The 17,466-nt window shown below is 44.4% G+C and overlaps 1 protein-coding gene across 4 annotated transcripts in view; it reads right to left on the bottom strand.

The window, feature by feature from the left end:
• ARHGEF28 (Rho guanine nucleotide exchange factor 28) overlaps nucleotides 1–17,466 on the bottom strand; it is a 3,217,901-nt gene that overhangs the window by 412,276 nt on the left and 2,788,159 nt on the right. For all 4 annotated transcript variants that reach the window (XM_044063941.1, XM_044063943.1, XM_044063942.1 and 1 more), the window contains one exon: nucleotides 7,238–7,420. In XM_044063941.1, the coding sequence (XP_043919876.1) occupies nucleotides 7,238–7,420 (183 nt within the window). The remainder of the gene's footprint in view (nucleotides 1–7,237; nucleotides 7,421–17,466) is intronic.

Genomic DNA, 17,466 nt, shown 5'->3' with positions numbered 1-17,466 from the left:
CACTAATACATGCGAGAGATGCAATTATACAGCCAAACTGGAGGCTAAGCTCTCTCAACCCAAGACTGCACCAGGCAGTCAAGAGGAGAAGGGAATTACTTGCATCACACCACCAGTCTCACATAGACCTATGAAACCAGCACTGGCAAAAATTACACATAAATACACAAAAACATACTCAGAGGCTCTAAATAAAAATCTGCAAAAGCAACAGAGACCTCCAAAGCAGACATCCAAGCAACCTCCACCCCCCAACAAAAACCATGAAACACATACTTCACAAAACTAGTGTGCCACACAATCTCAGCCCTTAAGGCAAAATAACATACTCAACACATGAGTAATGGGTGAATCTATAGTCAGGCACACTGACATCCCACTCACTAGGCTGAACAAGGAGAAGGTTACTGTTAGTTGCCTGTCAAGTGCCAGGATCCACCACACAACACAAGCACTCAGGTCACTCTAGAACAAGTACAGATATGACTCTGTCATTATCCATGTTGGTGTGAATGACCTGAGCTGTACCTCCCTGGACTACATGAAAAGAGACATGGAGAAGCTCTCTGATCATGTAGCCCAGGCTGGTATGACCCTGACCCTGAGTAGCATACTGCCCTCACCAAGAATGATACCACGGTATAGAGAAAAAAATTATCAATTTCAACAATTGGCTAGCTTCTGCTGTCATTCAAAGGGGATCCAGTGTCTGTCAGCCTGGGATGACATGCTCGACAAGCCACGCTGCTTTGCGAGAGATGGCTTGCACCTGTCACCCTTAGGCTTTTGAATACTGCCCAAGGCTCTTGCCACCCCACATAGTGCCTTTTTTAGGCAAGGCTCAAAAGACAAACCCACTGCTATAGCACAAGTAACAAAAAACTGAGGGTAATGCTGCTCAATGCCAGAAGTCTAAATCTCAAAATGCACGCACTCAAGGCACTCCTCAGTATGGAGAAAATCGATATATGTGCAGTAACAGAAACCTGGTTTCAGGTTCCAGAGGGTACCCCAGCACTACCAGGCTACAATTCATACCATACATTTTGGCCACAAAACCCAGACCAAAATACAAAAGGTGGGTTAGTATCCATATTCATCAAGGATAATCACACCTCCAGGTTAGTGGCACAGCATGGTGCTTCAGAGATCATCCACGTGCAACTAACAACGGGCAAAACTGCTATTCAAATTATAACTTGCTACAGATCACCCACCATGTCCTAGGACCCCCACTCCGCATTCCTGGAAACACTGGAAAACATAAAGGTCCTGCCAAACACCCTGATATTGGGTGATTTCAATTACCCAAACATTAACTGGGAGAACTACTCAAGTGCGAACTCCCTTGCTCAACATTTCCTAGAATTTATAAACTCAAATGCCCAGGATCAAATAGTCAACACCCCCACCAGAGGTGACAACATACTGGACCTGGTCATCACCAACATGGGTGACCGGTGTTCCACAACGGAGGTCAACCCCTCGATGGTTAGCTCTGACCACAAACTAATCACTCTGGATATCCACATTCCGCCACCACCCCCCGGTCAAAGAAACCACCATGAAAAACTTTTCAAAATCAAACTTCATGCTACTTAAGACCAAGGTGGGAAGTTTCAAAGCCCCCATGCTAAAGGATAATGCTGTCCAAGCTGCAAAATCCTTTACTAATGCACTGTACGGGCACCTACAAGAATGCATGGATTGTGCTATCCCAAACAAAACCAAGACTCACTCCTCCAAGAAAAGGAAACCAGTCTGGTGGACCCCTGCCATAAACAAGCTATACAATAGAAGGAGCAAACTAGTACAGAAAAGAGTAAAATCCCAAGAAGGGAAGACATCCCTAATCATTATCAGCAAGAAACTACGTTCCCTCATAAAATCATCCAAGGCTAGCTTCGAAAGAAAAACTGCCATGGACTCCAAAGATAACCACAAGGCATTCTTTAGCTATGTCAAGAATCTAGGTGGCACTTCTCAGATCTGCTCAGAGTTAGTGCAGAATGGCACAAAATACACTGAACCGACCGATATAGTCAACATCCTGTCAGACAGGTTCAGTGCAAACTTCACCCCCTATCATCCCCAAAAGGGCCCATAACTATACCAGAAGAATGTAGTGCCCCTGAAATCACGGACACTCAGGTTAAAACAGCCCTCTCCAAAGCCAAAAACACAGCATCAATGGGTCAATGGGACTGGACTGTGTCCCAGGCTGCATCCTACACGAGCTCAAAGATGAACTAACCCCTCACCTAAACACACTGTTCAAACTCAGCCTCTCCACAGGCTACATACCCATAGAGTGGCGCACAGCAACGGTTATTCCACTCCACAAAGGTGGAGCCACAACAGACCCCAGGAACTATCTCCGTATAAGCCTGACTGGCTTGGTCTGCAAAGCTATGAAGGACACCATTATCATGGATCTCATTAACAGAGACAATGGAAACCTCCAAACAATGGACCCTACCCAGTTCGGCTTTGTTAAGGGCAGATCATGCCTCCTAAACCTGGTAGACTTCTCTGAGACAGTTACCAAGGCTATAGACAAGGGAAAGGTGGTCCACACAGCCTACCTAGATCTCGCAAAGGCCTTCGACATCATTCCCCACTCAGGTATTATAGACAAGCTCACCAGCCTGAACATAAATCCCTATGTCATGAGATGGGTTGCCAACTGGCTCACGGACAGAACCCACATGGTAAGAGTTGCAGGAGCTAGGTCTGACTCTAAACCGGTTACAAGTGGCATTCCCCAGGGCTCAGTCCTAGGACCCCTCCTGTTTGGCATATACTTCTCAGAGGTACAGGCAAGCACAGGAGGACTATGGCTGACAAAGTCCGCAGATGACTGCAAACTAGGGGCTATAATTGACTCTCCGGCTGACACAGACATCCTCCAAAAGGGTCTCACTGAGACTGATACCTGATGTCAAAACCATGGCCTCAAGCTAAATGCCAAAAAGTGCATAGTCATCCTTTTTGGAAAAAACAAAGTACCCACAAACTATCACATAGATGGTAGCCCCCTAAATACGGAAGACGTAATAAGGGATCTGGGGACCCAAGTAGATGGTAACCTCTCCTTTGATAATCACATTGCCATAGTGGTTAGAAAATCCTTCTATGTGGCCCACCTAATCACAAAAGGGTTTGCATCCTGATCAAAAGAGGTCATTGAGCCCCTCTACGCATCACTCATCAGACCCATCATAGAGTACAATGCCCCCATTTGGGATATACCGTACAAGACATCTGCAACAACTGGAAAGACCACAGAAGTTCCTCACCAAGAGGATCACTGGCCTCAAGCAGATGCCCTATGCAGCTTGACTGAAGAAACTCCAGCTGTACTTGGTTGCATACTGCCTACTCAGAGGTGATCTCTGCCTGACATACAAGGCCATGTCCAACCCAAAAATGATGGACATGCTCCACCTAAAGAAAACTATATCCCCTCGAGCCACACACTCCAGGGATCTAAACCTCACCACAACAATAAATAGGATGTGCTGGAGGGACAGATGCCTGTCCCAGAGACTTCCGATGCTCTGGAACAAGATTCCAATCTACATTAGGCAGAGCTCTTTGCTAACCCTCTTCAAGAGAAACCTTGATGAGTGGATGGGAAACAGAAAGTTTACCCCAGGGATCACTTCAATGGCTCTGCTGGACAGAGACACAGGGAACTAATCTAAGGGGGCGGGGAAAGCCAACACATTCCAGTTAGGCTTATAAATGCCTTCAGGCAGATAGCCTAGTACCTACCTATAAACCTATGTTCTTCATGTTTCACTGTTGCAGTCATCACACTTGGGTTGATTCCCAAAGCTGAAGAAAGGGTGGAGGTAGTCAAGAAGAGTTGGGGCTGGCTAGTATGCCCTGCAGGACTGCTGTTGCAAAATCTGCCCTGGATTTGGAAAAGATAGGTAGGTAGTAATGCTTGGTGAAGGTGTGTACAGAACTCCAGGTAGCAGCTTCCAGAATGTCCCGGGTAGGGATTCCCCTGAGGAATGCTGTAGAGGTAAAAGTTGCCCTTGTGGAATGCATTCTGACCCCCTGAGGGGTTGGTTTCCCATGGTGTTTGTAGCAGAAATGGATACAGTGTGCTATCCATTTGGAAATTGTTTGTTTTGAAATGGCCTTGCCGTCTGCCCCTGGTGCAAAACTGACTAGTAACTGGTCAGGTTTCCTGAAGACTTTAGTCCTAATCCAGGTAGAATCTGAGCTGCCAGTGCACATCCAAGGAGTGCAGGATCCTTTCCCCTTTATTTTGAGGATTAGGGAAAAAGGTTGGCAAATGGATAGATTGGTTGGGAGCCAAACTGGACACCACTTTTGGCATAAAGGAAGGGTTAGTCCTGAGGGAGACCCTGTCAGCATGAAAAATAATGAAGGGTTCCACAGCCATAAGTGCATGTAGCTCAGACACTCTTCTAGCTGAAGTGATGTCCTGAAGCAAGGCTGTTTTCCAAGAGAGGAATTTTAACTCTGCTGATGCTGCAGGCTCAAAGAGGGGTAGTGTGAGCTTTTCCAGTACAAAGTTAAGGTCCCAAGCAGGGGTGGGTGCTCTCCTTGGTGGCCTTAGATTGTTTGCCCCTCTCAGGAACTGCTTAATGAAAGGGTGAGAGAAGAGAGGTGGCTCAGTGTTGTAATGAGCCGAGATGGCAGAGGCATGGATCTTAATGGAGGAGAAGGACAGGCCTCTGTGGAGTAGATCTGCTAGGTAATCCAGGATTAGAGGTAAGGAGGACAGTGCTGTGTCCTCTCCTTTAGATTGAATCCAGAAACAATACCTTTTCCACTTATCAGCATAGGATTTCCTTGCACTGGGTATTCTGGCTTCAAGAATGACGTCCAGCACCTGTTTGCTTAAGCTGGTCACTGGGGGAGAATTCAAGGAATAAGCCAGGCTTCAAGATTCAGGGTTTGCAGTTGCGGATGCAGGATCTGTCCCTCCTGCTGGGTGAGGAGGGTTGGGATCTGGGGTAGGTGTCAGGGTGGCACCGGTGACAGGCTGCGCAGTAGTGGGTACCAGTGCTGGCATGGCCAGTCCAGGGCAATCAGGATTGTCCTTGGTTTGCTCTGTCTTATCTTGAGTAATATTCTTGTGAGAGGAGGCAGAGGGGGAAATGCATAGATTGAGAGGTTTACCTACTGGAAGGATAGGGCATTCACTTTCCAGGCCCTGCTGTTAGGTGTCCTGGTCCAGAATTTGCTGACCTGGTGATTGTAGGGGGAGGCAAAAAGGTCCACCTCTGGGGTCCCCCATTACAGGGTTAGAAGGCTGAAGGTACTGGGGTCTAATTGCCATTCATGTGGGTCTAGTAGAGTTCTGCTTAAGTTGTCTGCCTGAGATTTTTGTTTGCCTGGCAGGAATTGAGCTTGCAGATTAATCTGCATGTCCAAGACTATGGTCCACAGGGCCATGGCTAGCCTGCAGAGTGGGTAAGAGTGGATTTCCCCCTGCTTGTTGATATACCATATAATTGTGGTGTTGTCTGTTTTTACTAGCAGAGGTCCTGGTGAGAGTAGGGATCCATGAAGGCAAACCAAAAATCTTTTTCAGAGATGGTAAAATACTGCTCAGGATACATGCATAGAAAGCTCAGCCATGTGTCTCTGTATCTTTACTAGGGAGGCACATGTAAGGTCATTCATCCTATTGTGGGAAACTAAGACGTCACACTATTATTTAGACTGGAGTGGACTAAGAGCTCTAAGCACATCACAAATTCTTGCATCAAAGATACAGCTCACCATGACCTCACCTTTGCTAAGGCTGGTGAGTGGTACATCTGAGTATATCTGATATGGAATCACCTATTTACAACACATTCCTGTATGTGGCTACAGCCTCTGCCAATTGTATAGGTGCTGGTTGGAGCCATAATGGGTCCCCTTAGGTCTGGCGGAAGGTACAGGTCTGGCTATATTTATAAGTTTGGTACTATATGGCAGAGGTTTGTCCAAACAGTGTAAAAGATACTTACAGAGTCAGTTCTTTACTATCTCAGTATAAGAAGTTCTAATGGTGGATGGCCGTGATGTAGTAGTAAGCTGCTTACAGAGATGGATGGCTGTGATGTAGAAGTAAGCTGCTTACTGAGCTGGATGGCCATGATGTAGTAGTAAGCTGCTTACTGAGCTGGATGGCTGTGATGTAGTAGTAAGCTGTTTACTGAGATGGATGGCCGTAATGTAGTAGTAAGCTGCTTACTGAGCAGGATGGCCATGATGTAGTAGTAATCTGCTTACCGAGCTGGATGGCCGTGATGTAGTAGTAAGCTGCTTAGTGAGATACACAGTGTGAGAGAGGCTGGCTTCCAAACTGAGTAAGTATTTGCACTCTTAAAGTTATATCAGTACAGGATAAAAGTAAAGGACTGTAAGCATGAGGCAGTTGCAACATAGCCTCAGAGTCCCTAGTTATATCAGTATAGGATAAGAGTAAAGGATTGTAAGCATGAGACAGCTGCTACACGGCCTCAGAGTCCCTAGTGGAAGAAGACTAGCAACAGGAAGCAATGCAGACTGTGAATCCATGCTGACAGGGACCAGTGAGTTATCAGGTAAGTTGCTAACTAATCGACCTGTAAAATTACCACAAGGAGAGGATATAAGGTACACCAAATTTGACAGTGATTCATCTACTGGCAGCTATCTGGCTACTACTAGTGTAGGTCTCACTGCAGCTGCATGAAGCTAGGAATCAATGCCTTTCTGCTCTTTTTCTCACCAAAAGCAAAACAGCAGCACTAATTCTAAACTGGTTCCTTAGATGAGTTTGTAGGCCCTCTAGCAATTCGCAATCTTACCTCAGATGTTGCAAGAGTTAGTAGACTTGCTCTAGTCTTCTCTTTGTAGGTGCATTGTGTGGCTTGTTCACAATCAAGCACAGAGATGGGCAGCGGTCCGCAATTTAAACTGAAGAGAATTCCACCAAAACTGCAACCAAACTGATTGGTGAAGTCCCACATACAGAACTTCAATGTTCCTAAGCTCATTTTCTTACTAGGAGCTAAATGGTACAACAAATCTGTTTGTAAACTGACATCAGATGGCTTAACTGTCATTAAGGCAGCAAACCGGGATTAAGCACTTTACAGATATAAATATCTACATGGACTAAAGATGATTTTTTTATCTCCTGAGGCAGTCATAGCCATAACAAAGTGACATTAGGTGCAAATAATAACCAGAAGTGCAGGACAAATACCAAACGTACCTTCTTGGAGTGCTGCTGTCAACAAAAGTGAGGCCTGTGGCACTTCTCCCACGTCAGGCTTGACAAGCAACTGTGGTTCAAGAGTAGCATTCCCGTAGTTACTCATGCATGCAAGCTCAGCATAGATCTGTAACTTTTCCTGTAAAAGGCTGTATATCTGCATGTCATGGGTACTCAGTATCTCTAAAATGAATAATTAAAATACAGTTACTATACACCATTCTACAACAGCTGTTTCTCTCTCATAAACTACTGCACACAAAAGTTATAATTTATGGGTTGCATCGCACATTTAAAATATCATTTTATTAGTTATATAAACACATAATTAAATCAAAAGGCAACAGCACCTGGAAATCAATGTCTTCAATGCACAAAATGAAAGAAAAACAGCAGCAGAGCCCTGCCATTTTAATAGAGGGAAAAAACATTTTTGAAACTGAAATTGTTTTCAAATTGCTAACTCCCTTTCCAATCATAATATGTGTAAAAAAGAAATGTAAATGAGCTTTGAGAGCTGCAAAAAGGACACAAATCTGAGCAAAATAGTTTAAACACTTTCTGTACTGAATCATGTGGCTGAATTTTAAGTTATGTAAAGAAATGTTTATAAAACAACTTTTTACGTTACATCCAAATATTATGCTTCCTCCTCCTGCACAAGTATCATGAAGCATCACTTCATTTTAGTGAAAGTTTTTGCCTGGAAGGCAATTTGCATATGTATATATAGATGTGTGTGTGTGGGTGTGTGTATATATATATATATATATATATATATATATATATATATACACAAACATGCACACGCACACACACGAATACATACGTATATGAAAACATCATCTGAAGTGATGGTAGTGACCAATGGAACTGTTACAATTAAATGATGGCGGAATCCCTTGGATCATCATTATCTCCATTTTTCCTATTTTCTGCATGGGGTTCGGGTGTCATGTCAACTGTCACCATCTCTCTCTATTCAATGCTACTCTCCAACCTTCTTCAACACTCATGCCTGACTGTCACAGGTCTTCTCTTACACAAATCATCCACCTCTTTGCAAGACACCCTAGTTTTTAATTACCTTCTTCCTGTCTTTCACAAATCTTCTTCATAAGATTGTCTTCTGCTTTTCTGCCCATGTGCCTGAACCGCTGTAGTCTGCTCTCTTTGATCTTTTCTGCAATCGGAGCTACTTTCACTTCTGTTCTTATGCCTTCATATCTTCATCTGTCCCACAATGTGCATCCTACCACCCATCTCAGACACTTCATTTACATCACTTCTAGCGTTCTCATCTGATCTTCCTTTTAATGTCCAGGTTTATGTACCATAAAGTAGTACTGTTCACACACTATTTTGTACAACTTACTTTTCACCTTCTTTGGCATTCTTCTGTCATATACTACACCTGACACTCAGTGCCAGATGGCAGCAACCCCTCTGATTCTAGCTTTCACATCCTCATTCAGACTTCCCTTCTCCTCAACCACCCCTCCCAAATACCTGAAACTGTTAACCTGTTCCACTATTTTCCCTTCTATCTCAATTTTCAGCTTTCCATCTGCCTTCAGTTTTGTATCCCATTCCCCTATCTTTCGCTAAAGTTCTTGTTCAGAGTCTGCCTGTAATGCCACATCGTCTGCATAAAGCAACTTTGTTGATCTATCCCTTCTGACTTACTTACTAATGTAGTCAATCACCATCATGAACTGTACAGGGCTGAAAGCTGAACCCTGATGCAAACCCACTCTCACTGGGAACCCCTCTGTGAGACCAAACACTGTTCTTACTCGAGTCATTGGGCCTTTGTTCATAGCCTGCACTAATTCTGTCAATGTTTCTGTGACTTTGAGCCACCACAGGCCTTCTATATCAGCTTTCTTGGGACCTTGTCATGTGCTTTCTCCAAGTCTAGGAATGCTCATTTGGACTTTTTCCTCATCTCTAGCTTCTTCTCAACTATCTGTCTCATTACAAACATCGAGTCAATGGTGCTGCATCCTGATGTAAATCTGTACTGCTCATCTCCCATCTTACTTTCTACTATGCTACATATTCATTTATCAATCGCCCTCTCCAGAACTTTCATGAAGTCTTATACCTTGTTCTTTGCTATTGCGACTCTTTTCTTAGCTTCTTTGTAAGTCAACCAGTATTCATTCTTAGCAAGGTTCATCTTTTCTGTCTCCTACTTTCTCCAGCACTCTTTCTTTCTTTCTTTCTTTCTTTAGAAGTCTTCTGGATGTCCGCATTCCATCACCAGCTTTCCTATACCTGCCTTGGCCACATATCTGTTCTGTAGGAGAAAATCTACCTGAGTTGCATATTGGCCACTTTTGTATGTGATCTTGTGACTGTCTCTCTTACCGAACCATGTGTTAGCTACTATCAAACAATTTGCCAGACAGAATTCTAAAATGGCCTCTCCTTCTTTATTCCTGTTATCCCACCCATGTGGACTCAGGCAGTCCTCATATCTTGTTCCATCTATCCTGATATCTGCATTCGGGTCACCCATTATCAACACCACTTCATGTTGTCCTGCTTTATCTTGTAGGTCCCTCAACTACTGTATGAATTCATTCTTTTCCTCACTATCACAACCCTGCTATGGGGCATAGGCTGAGATTATGAATACTGACCTATCATTAGAATGAATTCTGACTACCATAAGGCTGCCACCAATTCTGATGACATCCCTCACTGCCTTCTGAAGCCTCTCCCTGACCACAATTCCCACATCAAGTCTACCCAGTGCTTCTCCTGAGTGATAGACACTGGATCCCAAGCCAGATACATAGGATGTCCAGCCTCCCCCTTACCATCATGCCATCCACTTCCAAGCTGTGTCCCATCAGTGAACCTACATTGAGTATAACAATTCTTAGTTCATGTTTGGCCGGTTGATTGGTTTTACATCCAGCTTTCATTTAACATAGTTATCCCAGGTAACCCAACTGGTAGGTCAGAGTAGGCTGGGTCCTCAACCCACTTATGACCAGCAAGTACCTATTCCCATTCGGCAACATTAGTCAACAAGACAGAATCACCTATAGCATAGTCTGTGATCCATGTTCTCCTACGTTGAGAATACTGCACACCACAATACATACCTAAAGAGACTGATCTTTACAACTCTTCGTCCTATTGGGCACCATGCAGGGTCTGTGATGTTGCCCAAAACTCCACTCATGGGTGAGTATGAGATAGAAACACTCATCATGTTTTCCAGAGGTAGGAGGAATCCCACAGAGAAACAGGGAGAAAGTATTGTTGTGTAAGAACTTACCATAACCTTAGATGTCCTTCTCATCTATATGCTGCTGTATTCATTACATCAGGGAGTTTGCCTCTGGTGAACTCTCATACGTCCGGCTGTTTTACGAAATTTAAATGCTACTGCTAGGGTGTGCATGATGTCCTGTGCCTCTCTAGGACGTCGGTTGTAAATGGATGTCAGGTATAAAGTGGACGTCAGCATGCACCTCTTCAGAATTGAATGCCGCCAGATACAGTTTCAAAGGGAGTGGTTACTCCAGGAATCAGGACTCAGGCAAGTGTGAGGTGGAAGGCTGGGTGGGAAACTAAACATCAGCATATAGAAGAGAAGGACATCTAAGGTTATGGTAAGTTCTTGCACAACAATACTATGTCTTTCTATTCATATGCTGCTGTATTCATGACATCAGGGAGAGTGCAAGAGCTCCTGTTGTAATGAAGGGGTGGCAGATGAGAAGCACCTTCTACAAATCCTTGGAGGATGGTTCTGTCAAATCCTTCCCTGGCTCTAGAGACCATATCCAGTTTGTAGTATCTGGTGAATGTGTGAACTGAGGAGCACGACCACATAGGTGCCTCTAGGATAGCAGCTGTGTCCAATCCATTAAGGAAAACCCCTGAGGAGGACACTGCCCTGGTAAAGTGTGCCCTAACTGGGCCTGAGAGTGATTTACCATGGTTAGTATAGCAAAAAGAAATGTTTTTTGATATCCAAGAGGATGTAGTTTGCTTGGATACAGGTTGACCCAGGGATCTAGGGTGGTAGGTGATGAAAAGCCTGTCAGATTTTCTGAAGGATTTGTTTTTGGCCAAATAAAACCTTAGCTGTCTGTGTACATCCAGGGAGTGAAGCAGAGAGGGGAAAAAGGTTGTCAGATTGACAGTCTAATTTAAAGACAAGTTGTTTACAACTTTTGGCATGAATGTGGGGTTAGTACATAAGCATACCCTGTCCTTGTGGCAGACGGTGAAGGGAGGTGTGCCATAAGGGCCTGGAGTTTGGAGACCCTTCAGGCAGAGGTTATGGCCACCAAGAGTATGGTCTTCTAAGTGCAGTGCTGAAGGGAGCAAACTGTGTCAGAGTCAATTTTTCTAGGATAAAGTTAAGGTCCCAAGGAGGTGGAATTGTCTTCCTTGGTGGCCTGAGGTGAAGAGCCCCTCTCAGGAAAAGTTTGACTTCTAATTTAGATGCTAAAGGAGGTACCAGAGGCAGGCAAGCTGAGATGGCAGATAGGTGGATTTTGATGGAGGAGTATGATAGTCCAGACTTCATGAGAGCACACAGGTAGGACAAGACCACTGGGGGCTCTGCCGTTAGTGGTTTTTGGCTGATTTTCTGACACCATAAGGAACATTTCTTCAACTTTGACAGGTAGAATTTTATGGTAGTTGGTTTTCTGGCCTCCTGCAGAACCTGGAATAAGGCCTCTGTATATAGGTGTCTGAAGGGAATCAATACCCTATCACCCACAAAGTGAGATTCAGTGTGGACAGTTGAGGGTGCAAGAGTGTTCCCTTGTCCTGTGGAAGCAGGTCCATTCTCTGGGGTAACTTGTGGTGATTGCCCTTGGCTAGGTGAAATAGTAGGGGGAACTAATGCTGCCTTGGCCAGTAGGGAGTCACCAGCAAGATTTCAGGTTGTTCCTTCCAAATTTTCAGAAGGACTCTTTGAATGAGAGGGAAGGGGGAATGCATATGCATACTTCCCCTTCCAAGAGATTGATTGACCGTCCACTTTCCAAGCCTCTGGGTGAGGTGCCCTGGAGCAGAAGGTCAGGAGCTGTCTGTTCATGGGGGAGGCAAAGAGATCCATATTTGGAATATCCAATTGATGGACCTGGTCCAGAAACACTTCCCTGTCCAGCATCCATTCGTGAGCCAGGGTCATGGTCCTGCTTAAGGAGCCTGCCCATCGCATTGTCTGGGGAGGGGATATATACTGCTTGGAGAAGGATTTGTCTCTTCAGTGCTATTTCCCAAGCCTGCAGTACTAGTCTGCACAGGAGGTAGGACCTTGTCCCCCCTGTTTGTTAATGTCTCACAGCACAGTTGTGTTGTCTGTGTACCACTTCAAGGTGCCTAGGAGAAGCTAACCATTGAAAATATCCAAAGTTAGTATCAAGGCTGTCATTTCCTTGATATTGATGTGATCTTTTAAGTGGGGCTCCATGCGTTCCTCACTCTCCAGTTTCTTAGAGTTGCTCCCCAGCCTGTTTCTGAAGCATCTGTGAAGAGGTCTTGTTTTGAGGGTGTGGGCTGGAGTGGCAGGCCCGGGTTTGACTGAATCTGGGAGATCCACCACTTCATCTCCTTGGAAAGGCAAGGAAGCATGGGGATCGTGAATGTAGATGTTGCTTCCAGATGTTTGTCAAATACTACTGGAACTTCCTCATGTGTAGCCTTGCCAGGGGGACTAGGGGCTAATCGAGGCCATGAATCCTAAGATTCTGAGGAATTCCCTGGCTGAGATGGTCTTGATCGGAATGGTCCCTCAGAAGAAAGATGTGAGGGTCACAAACTTTTCTGGTGGCAGGCAAGCCATCATTTCCCTGGTCAGAATCTGACATCCTAGAGACACCTGATCCTGAGAGGGTGTCAGGGATGATTTTTTGTGATTTAAGGTGAATCCCAGACCTGTATGGAGTGAGATGGTGAACTGCAGGTGTTGCAAGTCCATTGAATTTGAGGTAGCCTGGGATAAGGATGTCATCTAGATAGGGAAAAAGCTGTATGCCTTTTGTCCTGGCAAATGCCATGACTGGTGTCAGACATTTTGTAAATAATCAGGGAACTGTGGGATAGGTCCAAAATAGGCCTCCAGGGACCTTCCTTCCTGGGAACCAGGAAAATTCTTGAAAAAAAACTTTTCCTCTTGCAGGTGATGGGACCTCCTGGATGGTTCCTTGAGCAAGAAGTTCCTTCAGGATGGGGGGAAAAGTGGGATTTGGTCTTTGGGTGGGGGAGGGATGCCTTTGACAGTGGTTCTGGTCTCTGGGTCATGAAGTATCCGTGCTTTATGACAGATAGGACCCAGGAGTCCTGGGTAACCTGCTTCCAAGTGGGAAGGGTGAGGAAGAGGCGCATGGATAGAAGGGTGTCTGGGTGTAGAGCCTGGTAGCCACAGACTACCAGGCTTTCCCTGAAATGACTATTTAGAGGGTGGAGTGGAGGAGACCAACCAAGAAGGGTCCTGTTTCCTGTGGTCTTTTCTAGGCTTAGCTTGTATTCTCTTAGCTGAGGACCTAACAAAGGACGTTTCAGCTGGGTAATTTCTCTGAAAGCGTGGAACAGGGGAGACAAAGTTATGCCTCAATTCCTTACCTTTGGTCTGGAGGGTCTTAAAGAGTTCAGCAGCTGCTGAACCAAACAGGTTTTTGTTGTCCAAGGGCACATCTAGGAGCTTGGCTTTGATGTCATCAGGGAGGGGTTGCAGCCTTAACCAGGAGTACCTTCTGATGACAGATACAGAGGCAGCAGGCCTTGCAGATGTTTCTACAGTGTCATAGCTGCACTTGATGGAGTGTTTGGTCACTTATGTGCAGGGGTTCAGGACAGAGGAAATCTTAGCTTTAGCAGGGGAGTCAGGGAGCTCTCCCAGTTGCTTAACCCCATCTTCCAAAAGAGCCAATGAATACTTGGCCATGTGCGTCTGGTAATTGATTGCTCTTACTGCTAGGGTGGCAAAAGTAAAATCTTTTTTTCCCAGATGTTCCATCATTTTGCTCTCTTTGTCAGAGGGCAGTAGAGAGGTGAAAGAAAGTAACTTTGAGGTTTTACTGTTGTCACAGAAATAACTGCAAGGTCTGTAGAAGGCGCTTTGTAGAGGAAGGTAGCATCCTCGGACACCTTGTAGAATCAATCTGGATACTTGGGTGCTAGGGGCTGTGAATCAGGGTTTTTTGAAGCAGCCAGGAAGGCATACAGAAAAGCAGGGTGCACTGGGGACACAGAAAAAGGGCTAGGAGACTCCAGTTGAAGGAGTTCATAGTATCTCTTTTGGGTCTCTGTCACTTGCCTGCTGTCTCATTTGAAAACGTTTTGCATTTTGGTGATGGTCTCACCAAAAGTGAGGTCTTCACCAGGGGAATCGATGCTGTTGAATTCCTCCTCTAGTGAAGCATATCCCAGAAAAGAAGTGATATGGGAAGACTAGGTGAGGGACTCATCATCAAATGAATCCTCATCTCCTGAAGAGATATCCGGGCCAGGCCCCTTAAGGGTAGAGGGCATAGGGGCCTATGCAGGCATCTGGCCCTGACGCAAGGCCAGAAAGGCATTGAGCAGGCCTTGAGTGAAGGCCTGCCAATAAAGAGGCTGTTTGACAGGTGAAGAAGGCAGATGCCAAGAAATATGTTTAGTTTTCTGTTTTCTCTTCTTATGGGTCTTGGGGGAGAGGATTCAGAAATGCAGTGGAGGGTAGAAGGGCCAGACATCAGCTGGAACTCCACTAAATCAGAGACTATGTCCTCACGTACCATGATTTGGGAGACACCACATGGGCCCTTGGATATAACAAGTCTTGGTTCCCCCTCAGCGACCGAGTCAGATGCCTGAGATTCCCTCGGGACATGACCTCGTGCAAACGACAGATTTCCTCCGGGCCTGCTGCCGAACGAAGCTCCAAGGACTCCGTCTCAGGCTCTGGGCTTACACCAGCCTTGAGAGCGACAGCTGGAGTGGAGGGCACAGCAGTCTGTTCGGGTCTACTCTTTTTGGCCTTCTTGGCTGGGAGCTCATGCAAGAATTCCAACGTCAGGTCCAATGCTAGATGTTTGAGTCTCTGATTTTCAAGGTATAGTTTTTAAGCCTGCAAGATGGCTTCTGAGGGTCTTGGGGACAAATGCCTGACAAACACTACACGTGGTATGGTAGTGTTCATGCCCTAGGCAGAACAGACAGAGCTCATGTGAATCCTTCTGTGGAATTTGCTTTCCACACCTACACTTGCCCTTCCTACCTGACATGTAAGCCAATACAGTAGCAAGTAACAAAACAGAAAACCCCTAAGGGATACTTATCTGAAGTTGGATGAAAAAATGCTTCTACTGGCAAAGTGACGACCAGAACTGGCAGTCACACAAGCGGCAGAAAAGTTCTGAAGAGCTGCGTGCTGACATCCACTTTTTACACAACGTCCATTTATGACCGATGTCCGAGAGAGAGGCGCAGGACATAATGCACACTTTAGTGGTGACATTTAACCTTCGTATAATGGCCGGACATATGAGAGTTCACCAGAGGCAAACTCCCTGATGTCATAAATACAGCAGCATATGAATAGAAGGACATCATGCAAACTCCAAACGGGAATTTGCTGGAGGTTAGGATCAAACCTTGTACATGGAAGTCGTAGACATTAACCATCATGCCAACTGGTTCCTTGGATGTCACACTGAAATATTTCTGTGAAGAGTGTTGAAACGTAACACATTTACCGACAAGCAAGCCATAAAATGAAGGTTCACTGGATGGCCAGATATAAGTAGCTTTGGGACAAGACTGTATAACTGTAATCAGTAGGTACCAGCTGTTGAAGTTGGATAATATTAGGTACAGAATTCTATGTAAAGGGAGGCTTCATGCCAACCATGTGAAGCTGCCTTTCAGAAAAGGATTACACAACGCATACTTCTTTGAAAGGGCCTTGTTTGTCAAGATATAAATGTGTGCACCCAATTTTGAAAAAATGGCTGTTTTCAGTGCTGATAAACTAAAATATTATTTAATCTGTAAATATGTATGTGTATATGTAAATGTGTATATATATATATATATATATATACATACATGTATATACATATATATGTATATATATATATATATATATATATATATATATATATATATATATATATATATATATATATATATATATATATATGTGTGTGTATATATGTATATATATATATATATAAATGAAAAAAACAACAATTTGCCAGGTAAAGCACCCTCAACGAAAGAAGAACACAAATGCAGCAAAATCAGAGGTGTGCACCATATGCTGTGAGGACAGGATTCTGTCCAAGTATCCAAACAAACGAGTGAACAAAATCACAGTCCAAGTAGATAAAAATCCAAAATTTAATAATGGAACCATACAAACAAGAGAACTGCAGTGGTAAGCGCTTTCACGTTGTACCCAACGCTTCATCAGACATCAAATGCAGTAACAAACAGTCCTTATATATACAAAATAACATCAACAACTTACAAATAGATGAATCAAATACTAAGATTGTGATTTACCTGGCAAATTATCGGTTTTTTCGTTTTTATTGCTGCTGCTACTTTTTTGCCGGGACATGGCTGCCACTCCGGTTATACCGGCGAGTGTTATTATGCCTGATAACACATTCCATTTGAATGATTTAGTTACCTTTGCCAACAACCCGCTCTTGAAACTAACTACTGCTGATTTGAACAAAGCCGAGAATACTACTAATGATTTTAGAAACAATATGAACATCGTACTCATTACCAGGAAATTGGAGAACAAGCTTCAAAAGCTTCGTAGTGTGCAGTGGCAGAAACTGCACATGGAAGCTTGTCTTAGCTTCAAACTAATTCCAAGGGGTTTAAGGGTCTTAAAAATGCCCACGTTTGGAACTACACAACTGAAGCTCTTAGCCAAATGGCAGAAGCTCAATATGGACACTAGTTTCACTTACATTAAGATTTTGATTGAGCACTATGATATTGCCGTGAACACACTTGTTGAAGAGATTAAAGCAATCGAGAAAGAGCTTTCCGGTGTCCTTGGGCATCATGAACTAATCATACTTTCTACAGACTTGAAACATATGTTGACCTCCATGGATTTTAAATCCCTACAAGATAAGAAAAGGAAACTCGAGAGAGATTTCCTGGACTTTCAGAATGGTCAGGTCTTTTCCTGGCCGCGTGATAACACTAAACGCCATCCTAATTCTACAACATATAAGCCT

This window comes from Protopterus annectens, chromosome 2.part2, assembly GCF_019279795.1.
Source record: "Protopterus annectens isolate FY-2018-M chromosome 2.part2, PAN1.0, whole genome shotgun sequence".
Taxonomy (NCBI): Eukaryota; Metazoa; Chordata; order Ceratodontiformes; family Protopteridae; genus Protopterus; species Protopterus annectens.
Note: the sequence above shows the minus strand (reverse complement) of the source record. Positions and strands in the feature narration are given on the sequence as shown.